At 45.9% G+C, this 17756-nt stretch overlaps 1 protein-coding gene across 23 annotated transcripts in view; it reads right to left on the bottom strand.

Annotated features, from left to right (window-relative positions):
• sulf2b (sulfatase 2b) overlaps positions 1 to 17756 on the bottom strand; it is a 181541-nt gene that overhangs the window by 34728 nt on the left and 129057 nt on the right. For 19 of the 23 annotated variants that reach the window (XM_090184522.1, XM_036988225.2, XM_090184526.1 and 16 more), the window contains 5 exons: positions 12346 to 12585; positions 9155 to 9306; positions 8008 to 8177; positions 386 to 536; positions 1 to 89 (listed from right to left, as the gene is read on the bottom strand). The exon at positions 1 to 89 is cut by the window's left edge and continues 87 nt beyond it. In XM_090184522.1, the coding sequence (XP_090040648.1) occupies positions 1 to 89; positions 386 to 536; positions 8008 to 8177; positions 9155 to 9306; positions 12346 to 12585 (802 nt within the window). Of the gene's footprint in view, positions 90 to 385; positions 537 to 1223; positions 1992 to 8007; positions 8178 to 9154; positions 9307 to 12345; positions 12586 to 17756 lie in introns of those variants that run through there. The other 4 variants (XM_090184534.1, XM_090184536.1, XM_090184533.1 and 1 more) reach the window with 3 other exon arrangements.

Genomic DNA, 17756 nt, shown 5'->3' with positions numbered 1-17756 from the left:
CCAAACTGGCCCACGTGGTAGCCATGGTCAGCTGTGTAGATGATATATGTGTTGTCCAGTTCTCCAGTCTCAGCCAACATGGTATACACCTAGAACACAGAGCAGATATCTTCCAAACTTATCTCAATAAAGAATGGGGTGTGTATCCTCTTCTTGGGCCATGGAAAGGTACAGATGGAAAAGACATTGAAGGAATGATATATAATAGATGCCATATAGCAGACACTTTTATCCAAAGTGACTTACAGTCATGTGTGCATACATTGTCGTATGGGTGGCCCCGGGAATCGAACTCACTATCCTGGTGTTGCAAGCGCCATGCTCTACCAACTGAGCCATACAGGATCCCTTGGAGGGGTGCAGGTAGGGGGCGCTCTAAGCTCACCTTCTCCACGCTGTCGTCCACAGAGAGCAGGGTCTGCAGCCTCTTCCTCTGTAGCATGTTGGTGAACTCCATGTGGATTGGCTTCATAGCCCCAGTGTAACGCATGATCCAGTGCTTGTCCGGGTTCGGAGCATAGTTGTAGCTGGGAGTGCTGAGAGAAGAGACGGGGGAAGTGTTCAAAGAAGTTTAGTGACATCGTATTAACATTGACAAAGCATCTTTTAAACGTTTTTGACTTTAGGTGCTTAAAGAGTATCCTACCATGAGTGACACAAAGTCTCTGCCATAATGAACTATTGTCCCAAGCACAGCATTAAAGGGTCATGGATGCCAGGTAGGCAGTTCCATTGTTCTGATTATTGATGTGTTAGTCTACCTTTAATAAAGAATGTTTACGGTGCTTTCGCAAAGAATTCAGACCCCATGAATTTCTCCACATTTTGTTATGTTACAGCCTTATTCTAAGTTATTTATTTTATTAATTTTCTCAATCTATACACAATACCCCATAATGACAAAGCAAAAACTGGTTTTTAGACATTTTTGCAAATGTAAAAAAGAGAGAAACTTAAATAGTACATTCACACACACTACCAGTCAAACGTTTTAGAACACCCACTCATTCAAGGGTTTTTCTTTATTTTTACTTTTTTCTACATTGTATAGTGAATAATAGTGAAGACATCACAACTATGAAATAACACATATGGAATCATGTTGTAAGCAAAAAAGTGTTAAACAAATCTAAATATATTTCATATTTGAGATTCTTCAAATAGCCACCCTTTGCCTTGATGACAGCTTTGCACACTCTTGGCATTCTCTCAACCAGCTTCACCTGGAATGCTTTTCCAACAGTATTGAAGGAGTTCCCACATATGCTGAGCACTTGTTGGCTGCTTTTCCTTCCCTTTGAGGTCTGACTCATCCCAAACCAACTCAATTTGGTTGCGGTTGGGGCCGATTGTGGAGGCCAGGTCATCTGATGCAGCGCTCCATCACTCTCCTTCTTGGTAAAATAGTCCAAACACAGTCTGGAGGTGTGTTGGGTCACAGTCCTGTTTAAAAACTAATGAGAGTCCCACTAAGTCCAAGCCTGATGGGATGGTGTGTCGCTGCAGAATGTTGTGGTAGCCATGCTGGTTAAGTGTGCCTTGAATTCTAAATAAATCACAGACAGTGTCAACAGCAAAGAACTCCCAAACCATAACACCTCCTCCTACATGCTTTACGGTGGGAAATACACACGCAGAGATCATCCGTTCATCCACAATGCGTCTCACAAAGACACAGCGGTTGGAACCATATCTCTCCAATTTGTACTCCAGACCAAAGGACAAATTTACACCGGTCTAATGTCCATTGCTCATGTTTCTTGGTCCAAACAAGTCTCTTCTTCTTATTGATGTCCTTTAGTAGTGGTTTCTTTTCAGCAATTCGACCATGAAGGCCTGATTCACACAGTCCCCTCTGAACAGTTGATGATGAGATGTGTCTGTGACTTGAACTCTGTGAAGCATTTATTTGGGCTGCAATTTCAGAGGCTGGTAACTCTATCTTATCCTCTGCAGCAGAGGGTCTTCCTTTCCTGTGGCGGTCCTCATGTGAGCCAGTTTCATGATAGCGCTTGATGGTTTTTGCCACCGCACTTGAAGAAACTTTCAAAGTTCTTGACATTTTTTGTGTCTTACAGTAATGAAGTACTGTCATTTATCTTAGCTTATTTGAGCTGTTCTTGCCATGATATGGACTTAATAATAAATCCTATGTTCCCATCTCAAGTGACAAATAAAGTAACCAGGTTGACCGTGAGAGGGATTGAAGGGGGATTGAAGGGGGATTGAAGGGGAATTGAAGGGGAATTGAAGGAATTGAAGGGGGATTGAAGGGGTATTGAAGGGGAATTGAAGGAATTGAAGGGGAATTGAAGGGGAATTGAAGGGGGATTGAAGGGGTATTGAAGGGGAATTGAAGGAATTGAAGGGGAATTGAAGGGGAATTGAAGGGGGTATTGAAGGGGAATTGAAGGAATTGAATCAGGGATTGAAGGGGTATTGAAGGGGAATTGAAGGAATTGAAGGGGAATTGAAGGGGAATTGAAGGGGTATTGAAGGGGAATTGAAGGGGGATTGAAGGGGGATTGAAGGGGAATTGAAGGGGCATTGAAGGGGTATTGAAGGGGCATTGAAGGGGGATTGAAGGGGGATTGAAGGGGAATTGAAGGGGAATTGAAGGGGGATTGAAGGGGGATTGAAGGGGAATTGAAGGGGAATTGAAGGGGGATTGAAGGGGGATTGAGGGGGTATTGAAGAGGAATTGAAGGGGAATTGAAGGGGAATTGAAGGGGTATTGAAGGGGCATTGAAGGGGGATTGAAGGGGAATTGAAGGGGAATTGAAGGGGGATTAAAGGGGGATTGAAGGGGAATTGAAGGGGGATTGAAGGGGGATTGAAGGGGGATTGAAGGGGATTTGAAGGGGGATTGAAGGGAGATTGAAGGGTGATTGAAGGGGAATTGAAGGGGGATTGAAGGGGAATTGAAGGGGAATTGAAGGGGGATTGAAGGGGCATTGAAGGGGGATTGAAGGGGGATTGAAGGGGAATTGAAGGGGGATTGAAGGGGGATTGAAGGGGAATTGAAGGGGGATTGAAGGGGAATTGAAGGGGAATTGATGGAGTATTGAAGGGGAATTGAAGGGGAATTGAAGCTTGTGTGCAACAGGGAGTGGCAATTAAATGCAAGCTTCACAAGAACAAATGAAATTGTAAAAACATTTCTAGCCTGTCTATCTGTGTGTAACAGGGTTGATGTGTCCTGCTCGACCAGCTCAGTTTTCACCACAAAACACCAGAAAATGGCCCAAATTAAATGATGTATATAATTAATTACATTTTTATTAACGTTGTTTTTTAAGTTCTAAAAACCGGTTTTCACTTTGTCATTATGGGGTGTATATGTGGGGGAAATGAAAGAGTCTGAATACTTTCAGAATGCACTGTATGTTGTAAAGAAGACAAATGTCTACAGTGAAAAATGTCTATACATGCATGGCTGCTTTGGGGTAAAGATATGGTTAGCTGGGAATGTGTGTGTGTGTGCCTGTGTGAGCCAGGAGAGTAATTCTATAATATATCAGGACAGTGGGAGGGTGGGGATGTATTCTAAGACGGGACTGCTCAGTGTAATTGGGGCTGGTGGCTGGTCATTGGTTTAATTAAAAAAAACTGGCTTGCCTTTTGGCACACAGAGAGATGAGGCTCCTGTGAGTTGTGCAGTGGGAGGATGTTGTGTGTGTGTGTGATTAATGACTAGGAGCAAAGACATTCATTACTTTGCCCTGCGCATTCACACACACACACACACACACACACACACACACACACACACACACACACACAGCAGAAAAACGACAAGGCGAGGGACATCACCACCATCTGAATAATCTCTTGGAAACAAATGGCTCTTATCATGTGATTGAGTTACTCCCCTCCACTTTCAACGGTTCTCTCCATCTCACCCTCACTTCGTAACTGCCTCCCTATCTTTCTTGCTTTCTCCCTCTTTCCTTTGTCCCCCTGTACCTCGCACACAGACTGTCCATGGCTACCACTAGCTCTGTGCTGTGGCTTTGATAGCTGGCTCGATCCACTAATTCGCTACCTTTTGAGTGCAACAGGGAGTGGCATTTGAATGCAAGCTTCACAAGAACAAATGAAATTGTTCAAACATTTCTAGCCTGTCTATCTGTGGGTAACAGGGTTGACGAGTCCTGCTCGACCAGCTCAGTTTTCACCACAAAACACCAGAAAATGGCCCAAAAGTATAGAACCAACTCACCTGTTTTTACACTGTGATTTGACTATGAGATGTTTTTAAAATAAATAGTTTTACCATGTTAAAACGAGAGTGTAGTTCACGTAACAGGGTTGACCTTAAAATGAAGGACAGACTTAAATGGAACACTAATCACATTAAATAAATAATCTTCAGAAATGACAAAATAACTAGGGCTTTACAATGACGGTGAAACTTGGAGAAAGTTTGGGGGGAAAAGAAAGTGGGTTAAAATCTTTCTAGAAGTGACACAGGGTGGACGGAGGGACAGTCAAAATGCTGCACAGATTTATTGAATTCTCCAAGTGTTCTATATTAATTAAAGGGCACTTCATTTAATAGAAGCTTTTAAAATCCAATATTGGTGCACAATTTCTACTTTAAATATAAGAGGGACACAAAAGGCATTTATTTTGTGGAAAGACCCGGCTGTGAGTGTCGGCAAGCTGTGCAACACAGTTCTAACGGATCAGCTGCATATGTTTTTCTCTGGTTTAGAGTCAAATGTCCTCTCTAAACTCTAGACTTCCCTCCCTTCCACTCTCTCCTTTTCTCTCTCTCCTTCACCATGCAGGGTCTCCACTTTATTGGACAATGTTGTAATCCGTTCAATTCTCGCAGGTCTCTCTCACGTCTAAGACTCCCAGCTGCTTCTGAACCACTAAGCTTTCTCCACTTAAAAGGGGAGAAAAAAATATGATTGTTGGGGTCAGGGACAATCACCACCGGGTCTCAAAGGCAATCAACCGTTTTTCCTCTCTCCCACACAGAACAACTTCCAAAAACCGAGTGGAAGTTGGAATTGCACAGAAGATGGAAAAGTGAGGAATTTCATAGTTGGAGATTGGAGGCGATAGGGGTTATAGAGGGCTTGTGACACCATGGCTTGATGGAAGCAGGGGTGAAGCTACAGGGGAATGTGAGTGGAGGGGGTGAGAATAGAAGGGGGATTTGACTACGTAGGGGGCAAAAAGGTCTTTGATGGAGGGAGGAAGTGAGGGGGAGTGGTTAAGAGGAGGTTTCCATGGTGCAGGGAGGTAATTACTGGGAGGAAAATTGTGCTAGCTTTGTAGCCAAGCAGGGCAAACTGAACAGGGGCACAGAGGAATTTGACATGGTGGATTATTGGGGTAACTATAGGGAGGCCAAGGGTGTTCTGATGAATTCATGAAAGACAAGGAGGGGTTCTTTGGAGGGGTTCTTAGGGTTGAGCAAACAGTCTGGACCACAGGGACAAAACACAAGGTGCTACAGGAGAGAAAACTCTGCGAGTTAGAGAGAGCCCAAACTAAAAACGTAGTCCTGTATAAAGTGAAAAGTTCCTCAGAGAGCGCTAAAGGGAAGGACAGGCCGTCAGCGTGATTGAAACAGAGAAAATAAAAGCCCTCTACAGAGGAGACAGCGAGAGTACTGAGGCAATTAAAAAATAAACACCACCACATAAAATAACACACCACTAAGCAAGCGAGAGTGGCATTAGAGCGGGCTCAGCTGACACTCCAACTAATGGGTTTGTACTGTTAGAGGGGACAGATGAGAGGAACACCAGGCTCTGGAGTGAGAGTTCCTATCAGGACTATAAAGACCATCGGAGGGAGAGAGAGAGAGAGGGGTACTTCTTATGAAACAGTGATTAATAGAACGTCAGGACATTTAAAAGGACAAGAATAATCCATTCTTGGATCTGTACAGGCTACATGGACCACTGTTTGCTTTTTGTTCCCTGCTCATCACGACCACGGACTAACAACAACCTGCCAAACACTCATTGATCTTTCTCTTTACTTTCTCTGTTTGTCACCATTTATCTTATATCCCCATTGTTCTCCTCATTCCCTTCACTCACCGTTTCCCCCTTCCTTCCCCCCCCCCAGTCTCTTCTCCACCCTCCCATCCTTTCCTCTCTCTCTGCCTTGCATTAGCCTGACGAAGCCCCCTGACTGTTTATCCGCTATGTATCGGAGGGCATGCCTGTTTGTTTTGTCCTACATGCAGTGTGGGCGTGACTTTCTACAGGAATCAGCCATCAGCCATCACCTCCCCCCTTCTCCCTCTCTTCTCCCAGCCCGTTCCACCCTCCACCCATCACAGTGTAATCTCCCAGCAGGCCCAGTCAGGGACCGACAGACAGTGAAATCAGCCAGTGCCATCTCTGACAGTGTACATGATATGTGCATCACTGCCTTCATTTACCATCAGCCCAGAGCTACAGAGGGTGAGAGGAGGAGATGAGGGGAAAGAGTTTGGCATTATCAGAGAGCGAGAGAGAGAGAGAGAGAGAGAGAGAGAGATAGCAGGGAACAGGGTGCACCTGAGGGGTGAGGGAGAAGGTGAGTAGGGGCGAGAGAGCAGCCTCCCATCCCAGCTACAGGCTTTCAGGGGTCAAATTACAACAGCAACACATGCCAACAGGCTGTGTAGTGTAGTGTTGTGTCCAGGCAGGGCTGTGGGATACAGTTCTTTGCAGTGTGCCCAGTTCAGACGCAGCACTGCTGGGTGCCTTAGACACGATACAGCGATCACAGCCACTACACGCTGATTGTGCCTCATGGGATGCCTCTAAATCTAAAGCACAGAGCAGTGATACAATGTGTGTTGATGTGTGTGTTGATGTGTGTGTTGATGTGTGTGTTGATGTGTGTGTTGATGTGTGCATTTGTGTGTGTTTGTTTGTATGCCTGTGTTTCAGTGTTTAAGAAAGTGAACACGTATTTGTTCAGAGGCAGGAGAGAGAGCCCACAGAGCGCACGCACACACACACACACACACACACAACCCAACATGGCTGGGAATGGCACCGACAAGCCCTGATGGATATGATTGCAATGAGAGTACTGGTATGTGCAAAGATAGATGAAGGGAGGGTGTAGAAAACCCTTACAGTTGCCCATGAGTGCTTCTCAGGGCCCTCTCTTACCCTCTCTCAGAGACACAACTTTAAGAAACGTTATTACCCCGAAGAGAGTAGAGGTACTGGGGGGGGATGGGCTTTCTATTGTTCACAGACACTCTGCCCCCCAACGTTCACACCCCTGCTCCTGGAACACTCGGTTGCTAGGTCCAACCAGAGTCACATGACCTAGTCAGCCAATCAGAGGCTCTACCTGGGAGCAGCAAAAACCCCTCTGCTTCTCAAGCTCTTTAGTGGTTTACAGGAGGGCAGGTTGAGACGACCTCTATAAACTCCTGTCCTCCACCTCAACTCACATCTTGACCCCAACTGTGTGTTAGTGCGTCACTGACCATAAAACCACTTTCACAGCTACTCGTCTCCTCTTCCTGTTTGCCGTGTGTGGTAATAAAATGTTGATTGTATCCCTGTCTCCTGCTGGCCATTCTAAACCGCGACGCAGGGACATTTGAACCTATATCTAAACTGGCATCTCTATCGGAGTCCGCTCTTTTTCAGAGGGAAAGAGGGAAGGGGAGAGGGAAAGAGAGAGGGGGAGAGAATGAGAGAGAATACAGGGGGAAAGTGACACATTGTTCACTGGAGCCGATAACTGCTTTCCCTTGAAGATTCGGAGAAAAGGAGAGAACTGAAAATATTGCTTTATCTTGGAATCATATATAGTTCTCGACATTACTCATTGACACAAGATACCTTGTTTTATACCCGATAGCCTCACATTTAAGCCACCATCCCATGAAAACATCACTGCATAAAAGATTAATGTTATTGCTTTTGTAAGTGCAGGAGTCAGAATGATGTTGTTTCCTTACACAGTAAAGCCACTTCATGGTTTGTGCAATCTGTGCATGCTTGCACGTGTGTTCCAGACACTCACATGTGCTGGGATGCGTTGGGGAAGGCAGTGCTGTATTGCGGGGCGGAGTCTTCCGGCCCGTGTGGGGCAGCGTGGCTCATCACCATCATCACTGGCCGGTGTGGGTACATCCTCTTAGAGGAACGGAAGTAGTTGATGCTGTCCTCTGTGATGAGATCCGTAAAGTAGTCCTGCAAGAAGATGAAATATTGATTTAACATCCTCACAACGAAAGGGGACATCAGTAAATACACTTTCCACAAATGTCTGTTTTATCAGCTGGACTCTCTTAAACAGATTCTTGCAAGTCACCACATGCTAGCTCTCTCAGTAACCGAAAGATTGCTGGATCGATTCCCCAAGCTGACAAAGTGAAAATCTGTCGTTCTGCTCCGTTAACCCACTGTTCCCCGGGGCACCGAAGACGTGGGTGTCAATTGAGGCAGCCCTCGGCACCTCTGATTCAGAGGGGTTGGGTTAAATGCGGAAGACCCATTTCAGTTGAACGCATTCAGTTGTATAACTGACTAGGTATCCCCCTTTCCCTTTCCTTTCCAGGACAATGTTTCATCAAACACTTCAGATGTGTAACTAATATTCTATTGCAGTAAATAGCCTCTTCAGAGAGGTCTCTTCCTCCATGAGAACGGAGACTGGAATGACAAGGAGAAGGTTCCAGATGGTGGTCTGAGAACGAGCCATGGGGAATATGCAGTCAGTGTTCCACACTCGTCTTTTCCTCTCCTCCTCCTGCCCCTACTCTCTTACCCCCTCTCTGAGACAGTGGCCGTGAGGGATGGAGATAGAGCCTTTAGTGAACAGGTTGTGTACATCTGCAGGGCAGTGTTCCTGCTCCTCCCCTCCATCCCTCTCTACTGGGGGAGGAACCCATTCCTGGAAAGAGTTGGCAGGCTCCACTAGAACTAAACTGGGACCAGGTGTTGTGCTGGACAGGCTATGGGGTGGTGCTGGGAAACAGGACAGTTAAATATTTCTATGCCGTTGGGAAACATGTTGAGAGAAGATACAGTGGGTAAATGTAGGGAAATGAAGAGTGGGTCAAAGTTGATGCCTGATGTAAGATCTGAACCCTAGATTATATCGTGCACACAGCCATAGGCAGAGCACAGCACCAGAGAAGTAACACACACACAGATATTATACAGACCTTAGGGTACTCGCAGCCGTGTTTCTCTCTGACTCCGTTCCTGCACAGGGTGTAGTTGTAGAAGCGGGAGTTCTTGACCAGCCCCACCCACTCCCTCCATCCAGGAGGAATATAGGAACCGTTGTACTCATTCAGGTACTTCCCAAAGAAGCCTACATGGTGGACCATAGGACAAAGCCAAAAAAGCCAATTCAATTCACTTAGTTACATCCAATCTAATTGGTTTCATCTGCACACTTCATCATTTGCTTTTCTTGTGAAAGGATGGATGGAGGAAGGAGGGATTGGGCGGTGGAGGCTGAAATGTCACTGACACGCACGTCAATACTCATGATTCAGCTGTTGGGGGTGCACTAACAAACCAACAGACGGATCGATGAAAGCATAAGCATGGGAAGTAAAAAGCTCTGGCTGTCCAAGTGCTGCTACTGCTGCTTCTGCTGAATTTGGAATGGATAAATGTCAGAGACAAGACTGATCTGCTCCCCTCCAGGTGGATTACCAGGAAGTAGCTGAGGGTGAATACTACATTATTTATTTGACATTTTGCAGAATGGAATCTCTTGAGTTTTCAAGAAACAAGTAACAACAATTGTGACTCGTTTCAGGAAACTAGGTGTATGTCGGGCACCACTACTTCACAGGATAACTTTTTTTTTAATCAAAATTAGTTTTGGGGCAGAAATCCCTTCTGGAACATGTGAACTTTCATGTGTCTTAATAACAAACGTGTGTGCCATCTGTACATATGAATACAATTGTTAAATTACGAGCCTAGTTGGTATAGCTACAGAAAAAGCCAGCAACCTTCCCGCTAGCCATGATTGGATGAGATAATGAGTGGGCTGGACATGCCGAGAGATGGTTTGGTTTGGTCTGCCCTGTACTGTAGCACTCTTCTAACATGAGCTGATCAGTATGTGTAGGTAATCCTTTCTAACGGGGCTTTTATGAAAGATATCACGTAGTAGAACTGCATAAGTTTTGCTCTCCACTATGCAAGTAACCATATCAATAGAATGTTCATGATGTCACCGCGACAACTGTCGATAGACGTAGCTGGTAAATTCTCCCTGGTTACCTGCTCCAATTCCAGAGCACTCTCATCTGAGTGTACCAGAGAGCAGAATGACGGCCGAATTTACGAACGCTCAACACCCGTTGAATATGGCCGGTGTCAGTAAACATTGGCAAAAAAGCTTCATTAAATTGTTGCCAGCAGCGCAGTTACAGTCACCAACGCTCTGGATAATGAAAACAGCCTAACCAGCTCTGCTAGGGTGAGTAAAATGGTCAGAGTGAGCTGTTCTCTCATTTGTGTCTGGAAGTAGCTAGCAAGCTAGGCAACGTTAGCCTGTTAGCTTGGGTGCTTGACTGCTGTTGTTAGGTCAAGATCAACGCTCAGATCAACCCTACTCCTTGGCCAGAGCGTCCAGTGTGCGCTCCGAACGCTCCGAGAGTGAGAAAGTTAGACGTACAAATATCATACCCCCCCAAAAATGCTAACCTTCCCTGTTATTGGTAATGGTGAGAGGTTAGCATGTCTCGGGGTATATTTGCGAGACTAACTTTCTCACTCCTCATTATTCACGATTCATTCAGGATGATGCATAATCATGGTAGCATCCACATGAATGTAGAAGTGTGGGGACTATGTACAAAAAGTGCTGTAGTTTCGAAACGGTTCACCTGATATGGATGAAAATACCCTCAAATGAAAGCTGCCAGTCTGCACTTTAACCTCACAGTCATTGTATCATTTCAAATCCAAGGTGCTGAAGTGCATAACCACTGTCCCAATATTTTTGTAGCTCACTGTGTATACATACATAGAGTTTCTCCACCTGGTGATTTTTCTAATAGTAAAAAACACAAACAGTTTGTTCTTAACAGGCATGTTTTTGCAAAGAGTCTAGGATTGCTGATATAGGATCAGTTTAGTCTTTTAGATCATAATACGATTATATGGACAGCACAGCGGGGGACCTGATTCTAAATCAGCAGAGTTACAGTGTAAGCAGCACCACCAACCACACACTACTGGCCCAGCCACAGTGCATCCCTCTGGGGGAAAGGGGCTCAACGTGAACACAGAACTGATGGGCTGCCACAAGACATCGGTGTAGACAGACGTGGGTTGCTGTTTCCGTGGGAACATGGAGGATTTCTTCTTGGAACAGACACTACAGCATGTCTAGTTGTCACCGAGTGCCATTTTCTGGACTGATTGTAAACTCTGTTGAGTTTCTACATTCCTGATCAGGATTTCAAAGAATGCGTGTGGCAATACGACATTGGGACAGTAGTGCAGAGCTTCTCCTTTCACTTTAAATGTTTGTGGAAGGAGCACATAACCACATCATCAAATGCGTGTTTTGAAATTGAGTGCACGTGTGCGCATTAAACAATTACGGATCAAATCAAATCAAATTGTATTGGTCACATGCACATGGTTAGCAGATGCCATTGTGAGTGTAGCGAAATGCTTGTGATACATAAAAACGAAAAGCGAGGCGACCATCTCTGTCGGCGCCATCTTGATCATGTGTGTGTGTGTGTGTGTGTGTGTGTGTATGCATGCTTGTGTGTGTTCTTCTCCCATAATTCCAGTGATTTCTGGAGGACAGGAAAAAGAGCATGAAGAGCTGGCTCCAGACTTATCTTTTCTTCTGTTATGACTGTAGATAGGTCTACCTGATGCCATAGGAACAGAGTGGACGAGACACAGAATGTCAGCGTCTGTGTAGGTGAAACAGTGGAGCCCATCACAGATAATGGCCATCCACTCAGAGAGGCCCGGTGTGCATCCCAAATGGCACCCTATTCCTTTTATAGTGCACTACTGCTGACCCGGGCCCATAGGGTGGTAGTGCCCCTCTACAGGTAATAGGGTGCTATTTGGCACAGCCCCCAGTGTTCTCAGCCCCACTCAGGCTACTGCCTAGCTAGCACACTCAGCATCAGTAGAGAACAGAACACCAGGCAGTGGAAAACCCATCTAATGGCTTTCACTGAGGGTGTGCAATGTGTAACCTAATTATGACAAATATTTGAGTTCTCAATTAAATGAGTGTTTGGCTTAATTGAATAGGAGATACATGCCTTCAGAGAGTTGGGTAGCCTCAGGTGTGTGTGTGTGTGTGCCTGTCTGTACGTCTATGTGTGTGTGTCGCTCTGTACGGACCACTGACCTGTCCTGTAGCCGGTGTTGTTGAGGTACACTCCGAAGGTCCTAGTCTCGTGCTGGGCCTGCCAGGAGGGGGAGGAGCAGTTTTCGTTGTTGGTGTAGGTGTTGTGGTTGTGAACGTACTTCCCCGTCAGCATGGAGGAGCGTGAAGGACAGCACATGGGCGTGGTCACAAAGGCGTTGGAGAAGTGAGTCCCGCCCTGCTCCATGATACGTCTGGTCTTATTCATAGCCTGCATGGAGCCTGAGGAGGGACAGAGAGGGAGCGAGAGAAACAAACACGGGTCAGATCTGTTCCAGGCAGACATGTAACTAGCAGGAGGTAGCCCACACGCACCACTAAACAATACCATGTCAATAGAGGGAGAATGTTATCTGTTCTGCTAATTATGCGTGTGTGAGAAGGAAAGAGCGAGGAGGGGATATGGGGAGAAGGGCCTCGATGTCTGTCCCTCTCCTGGGAGGATAAAGAGGATTAAACAGACAACACAAAGGAGAGCAGAGGAGAGGCAGGAGAGGAGAGGCGCGAAAGAAGAGGGAGGCAGGAGAGGAGAGGAGAGGCAGGAGAAGCAGGAGAGGAGAGACAGGAGAATAGAGGAGAAGCAGGAGAGAAGAGGAGAGGCAGGAGAGAAGAGGAGAGGCAGGAGAGGAGAGGAGAGGCAGGAGAGAAGAGGAGAGGCAGGAGAGAAGAGGAGAGGCAGAAGAGAAGAGGAGAGGCAGAAGAGGAGAGGAGAGGCAGGAGAGAAGAGGAGAGGCAGTAGAGGAGAGGCAGTAGAGGAGAGGAGAGGCAGGAGAGAAGAGGAGAGGCAGGAGAGAAGAGGAGAGGCAGTAGAGGAGAGGAGAGGCAGGATAGAAGAGGAGAGGCAGGAGAGAAGAGGAGAGGCAGGAGAGGAGGAGAGGCAGAAGAGGATAGGAGAGGCAGTAGAGGAGAGGCAGAAGAGAAGAGAAGAGGCAGGAGAGAAGAGGAGAGGCAGGAGACAAAGAATAGTAGAGGTATGAGAGGAGAGGCAGAAGAGAAGAGGAGAGGCAGGAGAGACAGAAGAGGAATGGCTTCACTAACAGGGGATGGGTGGGGTCTGGCTGGCTTCACTAACAGGGGATGGATGGGGTCTGGCTGGCTTCACTAACAGGGGATGGATGGGGTCTGGCTAGCTTCACTAACAGGGGATGGATGGGGTCTGGCTAGCTTCACTAACAGGGGATGGATGGGGTCTGGCTAGCTTCACTAACAGGGGATGGATGGGGGCTGGCTTCATGAACAGGAGATGGATGGGGGGCTGGCTGGCTGGCAGAGAGGAGATGCTGAGAGCAATAGGATCCGAGTAAGGATTGACCTGTGAGTTTGGCAGGGAGTTAGCTGACCTCTTTTGTAAATTCATCCTGGCTTCTCTGAATGAACAGTAATAAAATTATCCTCTTCCTATTTAGACCTATAGTATGAATGAATCCTCCACATGTGGCTGAGTTTTATGGGCTTTGAAGGTAATGTGTACAGCCAATCCAGGCAAAGGTTCAGGAACACACACACACACACACACACACACACACACACACACACACACACACACACACACACACACACACACACACACACACACACACACCACACACACACACACACACACACACACACACACACACACACACACACACACACACACACACACACACACACACACACACACACACACACACACACACACACACACACACAACCCCTCACATATAGAGAGAGGAGGGTCCAGGAAGGGCAGGGTGAAGTGTACAGACAGAGGAAGTCCTGAGCTACTTGACCTTTTCACAGACAATCACCAGGCCTTTAACAACCAGACAAAGGTTAAAACACAGGGCTGGCCATTCAGAGAAATGTCAACATGGTGTCCTACAGAGGTTCAGACAGGGAGGGGAAAGTTCTCTTTAACATGGTAGATTTTTTTCACAGATAACAGGGTGAGTTTCATTCCAAACAGTATTTTGTGAAACGCTACATAAGCTTGTACATTTGAAAAAAGCAATATATTGATCGACCATTGGATCCATTGGAGAGCCGCCTAAAGGAGGAGGTACAGTACAATAATTATCCCAAAAATCTGGAGTCTTCAGGGACCATTTTCTTTCAGGAAGATCCTCTCTTTTTCCACAGGCTTAATGTAATTGTAAATTGATGTGAAAATGACTTTGACAAGGTGTTCTTCAATCTGCTTTCATCTCTGCCTCTCCATGGCTATTGAGCTGTGTCAGTCATATCTTTGTGGCAAATGAATGGGAGCCACAATGAGACGATGGATACAGCTGATTGAACTGCATTCATGTGAGATAGGCTGCCTTTCACACTGCAACAACGTGAAAGGAAAAGGGAGGGGAGACTGAACCAAACAGAGGAGGGAGAGCGGTAACTACTATAACTAAAGCTTTTTCCTCAATCTGGGTGGAACGGGATGTGTCCATTTTCAGGCACTCGAGGGAACTATGATGCAGTGTTGAGAGAGCTGGAGAGTGGAGAGTGGTTAGTGTTTAGGGAACAGCTGCCTCATAAATGGAGTGTTCTGAAGAGGGACCCGTTGACGGACAAGTATCCACCTGCGAGTCATTACATCACGGTAGAGCCACATGCTCTCCAAGTCCAGGACTCTGTTTGATGCAGCGTTAGCTGCCCAGTAGAAAGCCTGCATTTTCAACCATTTAGTGCCGGGTGGCCTAGAGCAGAGAGGGTCAGTGGTGGTATCTCCCTGGTCTGGCTGTCATTTCAGGTGGGGATATACAGTGCATTCGGGAAGTATTCAGAACCCTTGACTTTTTCCACATTTTGTTACGTTACTTGCTTATAATAAAATGTATTAAATAATACTTTTTCCTCATCAATCTACACACAATACCCCATAATGACAAAGCAAAAACAGGTTTTAAGAAATTTTTGCAAATTTGTAAAAAATACAAAATAGAAATACCTTATATACATAAGTATTCAGACCTTTTGCTATGAGATTCAAAATTGAGCTCAGGTGCATCCTGTTTTCATTGATCATCCTTGAGATGTTTCTACAACTTGATTGGAGTCCACCTATGGTAAATTCAATTGATTGGACATGATTTGGAAAGGCACACCTGTCTACATAAGGTCCCACAGTTGACAGTGCGGGTCAGAGCAAAAACTAAGCCATGAGGTCAAAGGAATTATTCGTAGAGCTCTGAGATAGGATTGTGTCGAAGCACAGATCTGGGGAAGGGTACCAAAATATTTCTGCAGCATTGAAGGTCCTCAAGAACACAGTGGCCTCCATCATTCTTAAATGGAACAAGTTTGGAACAACCAAGAATCTTCCTAGAGCTGGCCGCCCGGCCAAACTGAGCAATCGGGGGAGAAGGGTCTTGGTCAGGGAGGTGAACAAAGAACCCGATGGTCACTCTGACAGAGTTCCAGAGTTCCTCTGTGGAGATGGGGGAACCTTCCAGAAGGACAACCAACTCAGCAGCACTCTGCCAATCAGGTCTTCATGGTAGAGTGGCCAGACGGAAGCCACTCTTCAGTAAAAGGCACATGACAGCCCGCTTTGTAGTTTGCCAAAAAGCATCGAAAGACTCCCAGACTATGAGAAACAAGATTCAATGGTTTGATGAAACCAAGATTGAACTCTTTGGTCTGAATGCCAAGCGTCACGTCTGGAGGAAACCTGGCACCATCCCTACGTTGAAGGGTGGTGGAGGCAGCATCATGCTGTGGGGATTTTTCAGCCGCAGGGACTGGGAGACTAGTCAGAATCGAGGGAAAGATGAATGGAGCAAAGTATAGTGAGATCCTTGATGAAAACCTGCTCCCGACCGCTCAGACTGGGGTGAAGGTTCAGGAAAACGACCTTAAGCACACAGCCAAGACAATGCAGGAGTGGCTTCGGGACAAGTCTCTGATGTTCTTGAGTGGCCCAGCCAGAGCCCAGACTTGAACCCGATCAACATCTCTGGAGAGGCCTGAAAATAGCTGTGCAGCAACGCTCCCCATCCAACCTGACAGAGCTTGAGAGGATCTACAGAGAAGAATGGGAGATACTCCGCAAATACAGGTGTGCCAAGCTTGTAATGTCATACCCAAGAAGGCTCGAGGCTGAAATAGCTGCCAAAGGGGCTTCAATGAAGTACTGAGTAAAGGTTCTGAATATTTATGTAAATGTGATATTTCAGTTATTATTATTTATACAGATTTGCAAACATTTATAAAAAACCGTTTTTGCTTTGTCATTATAGGGTATTGTGTGTAGATTGATGAGGAAAACGTTTTTTTAAAACACATTTTTAGAATAAGGCTGTAACATAACAAAATGTGGAAAAAGTCATGGGGTCTGAATACTTTCCCAATGCCCTGTATGGAGTAGAGTTTTTTTTCTCTAATTTGAGCTATAACACCACTGGTTTCCATTTGGAATTAGTCTCTTTTTCATTCCGTAACAATGACATTCCTTTAATTTTTCTGGTTGCGGTCAGTTAATCTAGTGAGGCTCAGGGGATGAAATCCTCTATGTTATGAAGTGAGCTGGTGTGAAGCTTTGTCGTTGTAACTCAGCGCAGTGAAAATGACTGTGGCGGAAAAGTGTTTTATACCCCTCTCTCTCCTACCACCATCTCCCTGTCCCGATGCCAGCCCACCACTGAACACAGCAGACATAGAGACAGAGAGAGGAGTGTTGGGTGTGCGTGCCGAGCCCTCGGCGTACGGGAAGTGATGCACTGTGTGTATAATGGTTGCTGACGTGCCAAAGGGTTCCTTCTCAATGAGAGGTCGTCACACAGTGTCTGGATTTCCTTTGATAACAACAGATGCGTCAGAGACTGACAATTTCTCTTTCTGTCTGAGAGAATCTAGAAAGATGAGCGTGACAGAGAAAGAAAGAGATAGAGCTGGAGTCAAGCTCAGCAACACACTCTTTCCCCTTTCATTGAGATCTGTGTGTCTGACTATGTCTTACTATGTCCCGGTAACACAAAGACTTGTGTGTCCGGCATGGGTTAGGATGGGCAAGGAGGTTCTGTCTCACAGACTGTCTGCTAATCGTCTGATTTTGTTTGTTACTCACAACCGCCCAGCAGCGTGGCCTCTCTTCCTGTGGTCAATTAAAATGGGTAGCTATAAACAACAGTCATTACAATGAGACAGCCATTACAAGACAGCCATTACAACGAGACAGACATTATAATTAGACAGACATTACAACGAGACAGCCATTACAACGAGGCAGCCATTACAATGAGACAGCCATCACAACGAGACAGCCATTACAATGAGACAGCCATCACAACGAGACAGCCATTACAACGAGACAGCCATTACAATGAGAGGAGTAGGCCTGGAGGAAGGTTAGATTTATTTATGATGTATTTTAGTCTTCATGGTTGATTGGTGCCCATGTGGTCAGATAGTAGATG

The sequence above is a fragment of the Oncorhynchus mykiss genome, chromosome 9 (genome assembly GCF_057628025.1).
Source record: "Oncorhynchus mykiss isolate SJ-2025 chromosome 9, ASM5762802v1, whole genome shotgun sequence".
Taxonomy (NCBI): Eukaryota; Metazoa; Chordata; class Actinopteri; order Salmoniformes; family Salmonidae; genus Oncorhynchus; species Oncorhynchus mykiss.
The sequence above is the reverse complement of the archived record's forward strand: the minus strand, read 5'-3'. Positions and strand labels throughout refer to the sequence as shown.